This window comes from Bos indicus, chromosome 5 (assembly GCF_029378745.1).
Source record: "Bos indicus isolate NIAB-ARS_2022 breed Sahiwal x Tharparkar chromosome 5, NIAB-ARS_B.indTharparkar_mat_pri_1.0, whole genome shotgun sequence".
NCBI classification, from domain to species: Eukaryota; Metazoa; Chordata; class Mammalia; order Artiodactyla; family Bovidae; genus Bos; species Bos indicus.
In genome coordinates this window covers 57,724,207-57,734,381 of record NC_091764.1, presented here as the reverse complement: position 1 = coordinate 57,734,381, position 10,175 = coordinate 57,724,207, and the positions used below count along the sequence as shown (strand labels likewise).

General features: G+C 45.9%; 1 protein-coding gene across 1 annotated transcript; it reads left to right on the top strand.

The window, feature by feature from the left end:
- Positions 1-1,612: 1,612 nt before the first annotated feature.
- LOC109558728 (olfactory receptor 10P1-like) lies at positions 1,613-2,562 on the top strand. Its single transcript, XM_019960059.2, has one exon. The coding sequence runs from the start codon at positions 1,624-1,626 to the stop codon at positions 2,560-2,562; it is 939 nt and encodes a 312-aa protein (XP_019815618.2). The 5' UTR covers positions 1,613-1,623.
- Positions 2,563-10,175: the final 7,613 nt, after the last annotated feature.

The following is a 10,175-nucleotide window of genomic DNA, read 5'->3' as shown; positions in this document are numbered from 1 at the left end:
AAACTGACTAGATGGAGTTCATCTCCCAGAAGCGTACGGTTAGGCTGTCGACCTCACTGGAGATACCATAGGTATGGTGGTTGAAGCCTCAGGTCCCAAGTTATAGTTCTGGTTCCACCATCCACTCTGTTATGGTGTGATCTTGAAGAAGTAATTGAAGCTCTTGGAGCTCTGGTTCCTTATTGCAGTGACAGAATAACAACTATCACTAGAGTTATTATAAAGTCAACTGAGATACTGCAGAGCATGCATCAATGTCTAAGTGTCAGCTACAGACTAAATGACTTAAAACCAAAAATACAGTGAATGGACAAAATGAGGGTGGGGGAAGGTTAAGAGTCTGAGCAATGGGCAGAACTTGGAGACTCACCTGCTTAAAGATGAAGATGACTAGCTAATCTTCATGTGTGGGGTAAATAGGGGTAATACAAGCTCTGCAAATCTTGGGAACCCTGACTTCTCAAAGACTTGGGACCAGTTTCCCACCTTTGTCCAACTAGCTGCATAACTTTAAGCAAATCCCTTAACCTTTTTGTTCATCAATCCCCCTGTGTTTATTAGTGCATTAATTCATTTAATAAATCTTTAGCTGAACACTTGGCATGTGCAGCGTACCATACTAGTTGTTCTGGTGATTAAATTAGCCTCTAAGACAGTTGATAACTTAGTGATCAAGAGCACAGGAGCTGGAGTTAGACAGAACTCCAAACTCTAGGATTTGAGCCCAAACTCTCTGTTATAGATGTGTGACTTTGAGAAAGATACTGTCTGAGCTTTCATGTGCTCATCTGTAAATCAGAGAAAAAAAGGTTTCTATGTCATAGTGTGTTTGTGAATATCCAAGGGTTTCATGAATATTAAATCTTTTAGCATAGTGCCTGGTGGGGACCCAGCACTGGTTCCCCAGCTAATGTGAAAACAGACAGCCCCCTACAAACTTCCCCAACCTACCCTTACTGTAGGACCTTACAGTAGAGACTCTTCTCTAAAAAGTGCTGAAACTGAGATACAAGTAATGTCTCATGAGAGCATTGGCAAAGGTTCTTTCTTCAAATATTTGAAAGTTTTCTGGTACAAAAGGGCTTTGACATTCTACAAGATATGAGAATTTGGCCAAGACCAATGAATGAAGACTTGTCCTACAGGCAGAGGAGGCCAGTGCTAAAGGGGGCTACCTAAATAGATGGTGAGTTCCCCATGACTGAAGATGCTCAGAGACACTACACAACATCCTTCTAAGATGTTTTAGATAACATCTGAGCACTGTCATGCTGAAATATATGACCCTTGAAAGTGAAAGTCGCTCAGCCATGTCCAACTCTTTGCAACCCCGTGGACTATACCATCCATGGAATTCTCCAGGCTAGAATACTGGAGTGGGTAGCCTTTCCTTTCTCCAGGGGATCTTTCCAACCCAGGGATCAAAGCCAGGTCTCCCACATTGCAGGCAGATTCTTTACCAAGCGAGCCACAAAGGAAGTCCAAGAATACTGGAGTGGGTAGCCTATCTCAGTTGATTCAAGAGGGACTGTATGAAAAGTGCTTTACTAAATTACATAAAGGCCAATTGTTTCTATATTAACATCTCTTTTTTGGTTGTGCCATAGGCTCCAGCCTGAACTTATGGCTAAAGAAAATCAGACTTTGCCTGAATTCCTCCTTCTGGGATTCTCCGACCTCAGGGCCCTGCAAGGCCCCCTGTTCTGGGGGGTGTTGCTGGTCTACCTGGTGACCTTGCTGGGTAACTCTCTGATCATCCTCCTCACACAGGCCAGCCCCACCCTACACGCTCCCATGTACTTCTTTCTGCGCCACCTCTCCCTGGTGGAGCTACTCTACACCACCGACATTGTGCCCAGGACACTGGCTGACCTGGCCTTCCCGCACCCCCGTGCCATCTCCTTCTGGAGCTGTGCAGCCCAGATGTATGTCTTCATTGTCCTGGGCATTTCAGAGTGCTGCCTGCTCACAGCCATGGCCTATGACCGCTACGCTGCCATCTGCCAGCCCCTGCACTACTCCACCCTCATGAGCTGGCGGGCCTGCATGGCCATGGTGGGCATCTCCTGGCTCATGGGCATCATCACAGCCACCACCCATTCCTCCCTCATCTTCACCCTGCCTTTCCCCAGCCGCCCAGTCATCCCTCACTTCCTCTGCGACATTCTGCCAGTACTGAGATTGGCAAGTGCTGGGAAGCACAGGAGCGAGGTCTCTGTGATGATGGCCACTGTGGTCTTCATCATGGTCCCCTTCTCTCTGATTGTCACCTCTTATGCCCACATCCTGAGTGCCATCCTGGCAATGGCCTCCACCCTGAGCCGCCGAAAGGTCTTTTCCACTTGTTCTTCCCACCTGCTCGTGGTCTTCCTCTTCTTTGGAACGGCCAGCATCACCTACATCCGGCCCCGGGCAGGCTCCTCTGTCACCATGAACCGCATCCTCAGCCTGTTCTACACGGTCATCACACCCATGCTGAACCCCATCATCTATACCCTTCGGAACAAGGAGGTGACAAGAGCCCTGTGGCATGTGGTGAAGAGGCAGGTCCCCTCACCCTGAAAAGACTCAGGGGTTGTCTGCTCACTCACTCACTGATGCTCCTCCCAGCCCCCAGATGCTAGTTTAAAACCCAGCTGACCAGAAACCATGTGTGTGTGGGTGTGTGTGGGTGTGTGTGGGTGTGTGTGGGGGGGTGTGTGCGATCACACTCAGTCACTCAGTCATGTCCGACTCTTTGCAACCCCATGGACTGTAGCCCGCCAGGCTCATCTGTCCATGAAATTTTCCAGTCAAGAATACTATAGTGGGTTGCCATTTCCTCCTCCAGGAGATCTTCCCAACCCAAGGATCGAATTCGTGTCTCTTGTGTCTCCTTAATCGACAGACGGGTTCTTCACCACTGCACCACCTGAAAAGCCCCATGCAGCATCTCAAAGGGATTAGGCTTCCTGGCAGAAAGGGTTGACATTAAAACAGAGAGAAATTGCGAACTTACCTTCTCTCCCACACCCCAGACTCACTCTCAAAGAATGAGTTATTAGGGCAAGGCAGAATGGGAAGGAATGCTGCCTATGGGGAAGAATACTGAACATCTTCTAGGCTGTTCTGGATCCCTAAACAAGGTGATTGTCATGGCTACACCAGTCATCAGAGATCCATGTCAGTCATGAAGGCACACGTCTATGAACGTGACATCCAACTAAGTGACTCACCTAGAGGCCATGGAGTTTACCTTGCCCTTCATCTCCTTTCTCCCAGAAACACACTGCAATCTTATGCCCTGGATGCCTTTTAGAAGAGAGGGAACTGTTATCCCCTCGAAATAGCCCACATGAATGTTCCTCCCTGCCTTTCCTCATCCTTGATTTCTGACATCATCCTTAACTGGTGATAACATGTCCAACTGTCAAGAGCATCTCCCCAGTGTCCCCTGTTCTTCTCTCAACCTGTGCCATCAGCTTGATCCCAGACATCCATCATATGCACCTCAGACCATATGAAGCCCTGAGGCCACGCTGGATGGGAATTGGAAAGTGGACACTTAACAGTCACTGTGGCCACCCAGCATTGGACCCTCCTTCATTGTTAGAAGAATCCTTCACTTTAGAAGTCTGGCGGGGAGAAAAACTACCTCCTTCTGAGAGCTGAGAATAGTTCTTAAACCCCCACCCAGGCACATGACCCGTTTCCACCAATTGGAGGCACCATTGCCTAACTTTGACTGAGGCTCCAGTGCCCACAAAAGGCAGAGAGCAGCCCCTCTCTCTGACAACAGCAAAGAATTCTGCAGCTGAAGAAGCAAGTTCCTGCTGTAGAAGTGGCATCTGGTGCCGGGAGCCAGTGAGGCATTCCACTCGTGACAAAGGTCATGAGGAAGGAGGCTCGGCATACACAAAGGCGGGATCGAGCCTCAGGAGTCCGCCCGGATATTCTCAAGCATCTTCCCCCAAAAAACCAGAGTCTGCCTACTTTATTGCTTTGTGCTCTCACCTCTGACTTTACTGGAGGCTGTCCCCTACCACCATCTCGCTCTCTCTGTCAAAGAGTTAACTTACAGCTCCAATTAATAAAGTTCCTGGGCAATTAGGAGTGTTTAAATCCAAACCCCTCAGATGGCTCTCTAACTCGCCTGACAAGTTTACCCTGACTCCTACAGCTATGCATACGATTGTTTACAGTCTCCCAGCCTCGAGAGGCACGGGAAGCTTAAGATATTCAAATAGCTTAGAGCCTCTCAGAGAGTTAGAAACTGTCAGAATAAACTAGTAAAGGATTTGATTGATGAGCCAATGCTTGTTGCCAAGTTTTCACATCCCCTGAATTGTATCCTTGAATGTGTATTAATTAATATAGTTGGTATGTAGAAAAAATAAGTAGTGGCCTTGGTGTTAGTAACTTTAGACCCTTAAGGTAATAAATTCTTTCCTTTGTTGTAAACCCATTACACATCCGCCCTATAGGAATGCAATTTTATCTTCGGAAGATGGCGCCAAACCTTAAAATAATTACTCTTAGAGAAAATAAGTCTTTGTTGATAAGTCCTTGTCAAGAGTCATAAAATGTTAGTAGGCCTTCTGGCCAGAAGATGATGTAAATCACCTAAACCATTTGTATACAATAAATTTGCAGGAAAGAAACCCTGGTTTTTGATAAGAATCAAAGACTGCTGACTTTGCATCCCCTATTATCCTCTATGTGTAACTTAGGGTATATAAGCCCCTGTTGAAAATAAAGCTACGGGCCTTGCTCACCAGCGCTTGGTCTCCCCATATCATTCTTTTCACATTCTGGCTGAAGTCTCCATCTGGAGCACGGAACCCACCATGCTTACTAATTATGCCTGGGCTTCTAAGACCCACTCGAGAAGGTGTCTAGGATGAGGCACCTTCCGCTATTCGAGAGGGCGCCTGCGGCCTACGTAAGTGGTGCAAACTTCTTGTCTTGAAGTTTTATTGGTCTCCCGCGTAAACCAAGCTACTCAGCCTCTTTTCTCCACTGAATTTTCCTACTGAGCTATCCTCATTCTATTATTCTTTATATCTCTAATTAGCATATAAATAGTCGCCTAGGCCGTCTCTCCTTCGAATACCCTGGATCAGCTGGGGCTGGTCCCCGGCAGGTGGCGCCCGAGACAGGTGTTTTTGAAGGTAAGCTCACTAAAGCAATTAGGGTCATCAGCCCTCTTGTTCCCCCACGGAGCAGTTTGGGTCATCAGCCCTACTGCTCCTCCCTTGGAACAGTTTGGATCATCAGCCTACTGTTCCTCCCCCGGAACAATCTGGGTCATCAGCCCTATTGTTCTTCCAGTTTTCGGGATGGCTAGGACCCCACTCAAGGGTGCCGCAGACCCCCCCTGTAGGATAGACAGGGCGAGAGGAGTGGGAAGTGTTGAAAGTGTTAAAGAGTTAGACTTAGAGAGAAAAAACGGTTTCTAAAAAGGCTGTCAAAAAAGGCCTAATCTTTTGATAGCTAAAAGCAAAATCTTTTACTATACTTAATTTTCTGACATGGGTAACACTGAATCAAATGAAAGACAGCTCTTTATAGGAGTAATTTTACAGTTATTATGTAAAAGAGAAATCAAAGTCTAAAAATCTACCATTCAATCATTTTTAACATTTGTACAAGACCACTGCCCTTGGTTTCTACAACAGGGCACTGTTAACTTAGATATCTGGGGAAAAGTAGGTAAACAGCTAAGAGCTTATTGTGCTCATCATGGCTTGGACAAAATCCCTACTTACACCTTTCCTCTATGGAACATGACTAGAGATGCTTTAGATCCAGCTCATGAATTTGAAAAGGTACGTGTTAAAGAGGAAAGTAAAGTTGGAAAAGTACCTGTTAAACAAAAAAGCGAATCTGAAAAGGTACCTGTTATAAAAGAAAGTAAAAATGAAAAGGCTATACCTAGCTATTGGCAGCTAAACAAATGGCTAACCGCTATGACTGCCAATGAGCATGTAGAAGATTGGGATAAAAAGAAAGATCAACTCTCCCCTCAAGATGAAAAAGATTTAGAGAAAACAGCAGCTCAATACCATTCTGATGACGATTGGTCTTTTTTAGCTAAATATGCTCCTAAAAGTTTAAGAAAAACATCCCTAATCAGACCATCCGCTCCTAGGAGCTTGAGGGAAACATCCCCAATCAGACAGTCTGCAAGATTTAGTCACCAAACAGTTAAAGGATCTCCGGAACAGGAGAGGAGAAATAGGGGATGCTCCCATCCCCCTATGCCTCCTCCTCCGTGTGGGGGTAAAGGGCCTCCGCTAGGAGTTTCCCAGAGAAGGGTTTTCTCTAGTCCTGAGATAAATTTGATCCTCACCTTGAGGCTTCTTTTCTAGTCCCCTCTGCAGTTTAGATAGGGTAAAGAAGGTACAAAATAAATAAAAATATTCTCAAAAAAAATTTAAAAAATGGGTTTCTCTGCATCTAAGAATAGACAAATGTTTATTGGCTCTGTGAAATATGATTAGAAATGTCCTGGATCTCTGTCATAAGGCTGTGAAATAGCCTATGGGAGAGGCTATAGCGGTGGATGGTGGTGAGTCTCCACTTTCTACACAGATCATAATTTCTGCTATTGGGGGGAAAAAAAAAAAAAAAGGAGAGAGAAAGTGCTTTACCTCCGGAGGAAGGAGAGGGCTTACAGGACGCTAGGGCCGAGCGCCCTGGCGAGCTCCCTCCCCCTCTGCGCAAACCTTTAAAAAAACTTATCCACCACTTCCTGATTTAAGGTGATCGCCACCGCCTCCGTTTGTGCCTCCCAGGACCCAGGAGTTCCCCACTTTGCCCCCAAAGCCTCTCAAAGTGTTGCCTAAGCCTGAGGAAGATAAAAAGTTTTTTAAACAAAGGAGCTTTTAGTACACAATATGCAGAGCGTGCTCCTTAGAGAAAACCCCCTGGGGCGGGGGGGGGGGCGGGGGGGGGCGGGGGGGGGGTCTCACCCAGGCTAGGAGAAAAGCTGACCGGCAAGGGGATTTAGCAACACTGTTAACCCCTGATGTGCCGCTTACTCCAACGGGAGTGGCTGGCCCCATACCTTTGGACATTGTAAGATTTGTCCTGGGGCGTAGCTCGCTTTCTTTTCAAAAAAAAAAAGAAAGAAAAAAAGAAATTTCAGTGGTGCATGGTGTAGTAGATTCTGATTATATTGGAAAAATTAAAGTTTTGATCTCACCGCCTACCAAAACTGTACAAATTAATAAAGGTCAAAGAGTAACACAGCTTTTGCTTTTACCTTATTATCAGACAATAAAAAAAAAATTGACTTTTCAAGCTAAGAGCCACAAAGCATTTAGATCTAGTAATCTAGCCTTTTGGGTGCAGGAAATTACAGCTCCAAGGCCTTTAAAACATCTTTTAATTCAAGGGAATAAAATGTCAAACCTGAGTTATGAGCAGTTATTTAGGCTTTTCAACATTTAGGAGACCACACCTTTAATCTTTTGACTGACTCCAGATATATTGTAGGGTTATTTCCTCATATTGAAACTGCGAATATTCCAAAAAATATAACTACTTTCTTCTTGTTATCTGATTTACAAAAAGAGATTAAACACAGAGATAAAAAATATATTGTGGGACATATTAGAGCCCATTCCAACTTGCCCGGCCCTTTACATGAAGGAAATGCTTTGGCAGATGCATTGACTAAAGTAATTGTTTTAAACTTACATAAAAAGATTGATAAGGCCAAAAATTCTCACAAAATTCACCATCAAAATGCAGCTGGTTTAAGGTATAAATTTCACATCCCTAGGGAAACAGCTAGACAAATAGTTATGTCCCAATTGTAATTAATCACTTAAACGTAAACACAGGGGCAGACTACAATGATGAGACACTAGATGCCTGAATTACAGGCTATGACTCGGCCCCTGGTCAAGTAAAAAGACCTGCTTACTGGAGAGTGAAAAAGGCCAGATGTGTTGCTAACTTGTGGGAGAGGGTATGCTTGTATATTTCTACAGAATGCAGATTCTCCGATTTGGATCTCAGAAAAATTCATCATGTCACATTCCCCAAAGACCAGGTTCGCGGCGCGCACTCGCTCGCTCCCCCTCCCCCAGCCAGCTCTCGCCTCCGCGCCGCTAGCAGCGCCCCGCACCCTCCTCGCTGCACCCCGCGACCTAGAGCAAAGAAGTCTGTGCGGTGAGTGAGGGCCAGAGAAGAAAGCGCGCCCGTGGAGTGCAGTCCAGACCAGCGTGCTCCCAGCGGCGAGAGGGAAACGCCCGGAGCCCAAGCGGCGGCGGCTAGCCCGAGTCTGCGAACCCCGCCCCTCCGCCCGCCATAGGCGCCGCGGCCCACAGCCTGCCCTTCGCGTTCTGCCTCCTTCCTCATGACCTTTGTCCCGAGTGGAATGCCTCACCGGCTCCCGGCAATCTGGTCTCTCATGACAACATCAATGGTTTCCTCAACTGACCAGCTCATGTTTGGGACTTACTGCTGGTTAAAGATTGATATATTCTTCAGAGGTGTTTCTGGAAGGCTTCCTGGAATAAGTGACTTGATGTAGGGTTTCCAACCTTCCTCACATCATGGCACACATAGAAAGTGCTCATATTTCAGGACAAACTGAGGGGGATTTGGAGGCATCTAGAAAGGACTTGTCCTTGGAGGAGGGCATGGCAACCCACTCCCATATTCTTGCCTGGAGAATCCCATGGACAGAGGAGCTTGGTAGGCTGCACTCCATAGGGTCACATGGAGTCAGACAGGACTGAAGCAACTTAGCATGCACACAGAAAGGACTTGATAGAAAAAGAATTCAATGCACCCTCTTTTTACTATATAATTATTGGGAAAACAAAATATATAATAATATGGAAGTTTTTAAATACAGGTTTTACATAAGGCTTCCAAATAAAATATTTAAATGTTTATAAGGAGCTTGCTTCTGTGAACATAATTTTTATATTAGGTTTTGTGCTTGAAAAATGACTAAACACCTCCTGATCAAAATTTTTTATTTATTTTTAGTTGAACTATAGTTAACTTCTTGATCAAGCCTTTAGAGTATTAATTTCTTAAAATAACTATGTTCATCATGAACAAAAACTGCTCACAGAAGTGGATGATAAAAAACTGTAAAACCTTTTTCAAAGTCATTCAAAATTTTGCAGTCGTTGAAATTATACCTAAATATATATTTATATTTACTAGCTCTTTCTTTTCTTTTATTTACAAGGGTAATCTTGAAAATCCTCATTGATAATGAAGAAGAATTTCATGTCCAATCATACTTTTCATGCACACTGAACATATGTGCATTGTTAGCACACCTTCTGTGATGCCAGCTAGATACCAAAGAGGGGCACATCAGCAGGGAACAGACAGAATATCTAGGACCACTGTGGAGAGCTGGACTCTCAGGAAGCCCCTTGAACTCCCCACCCTTCTACCCTGAGGGCCACACCTTGGGCTGTGCACTGTGTTCCTTGGTCACATGGGAAGCCCACCTCCCCCACAAGTCCCTCATCCACAGTGGGCAGCAGGACAGGCAGGAACTGGCTGCAGGGAGTAGGCATGAAGGTTGAAGAGCACTTTAGTTGCCCCGCAGCATCTGGGATCTTCCCAGATGAGGAATCAAACCCATATCCCCAGCACTGGACCACCAGGGAAGTCCTTACTCTTTGAACCTCACACATTAGCCAGTTTGCCCTCAAGGTTTTCACAGCAGTCACCTATTAAATGGGCTTCCCTGATAGCTCAGTTGGTAAAGAATCCGCCTGCAATGCAGGAGACTCCAGTTCAATTCCTGGGTCGGGAAGATCCCCTGGAGAATGGATAGGCTACCCACTCCAGTATTCTTGGGCTTCCCTTGTGGCCCAACTGGTAAAGAATCTGCCTGCAATGCGGGATTAAACAAAAACTGCTGGTAGGAGCAATGGCACCCCACTCCAGTACTCTTGCCTAGAAAATCCCATGGATGGAGGAGCCTGGTAGGCTGCAGTCCATGGGGTCGCTAAGAGTCGGATACAACTGAGTGTCTTCACTTTCACTTTTCACTTTCATGCATTGGAGAAGGAAATGGCAACCCACTCCAGTGTTCTTGCCTGGAGAATCCTAGGGACGAGGGAGCTTTGTGGGCTGCCGTCTATGGGGTCTCGAGTCGGACACGACTGAAGATACTTAGCCGCAGCAGCAGCTGGTAGGAGCATTGCTAG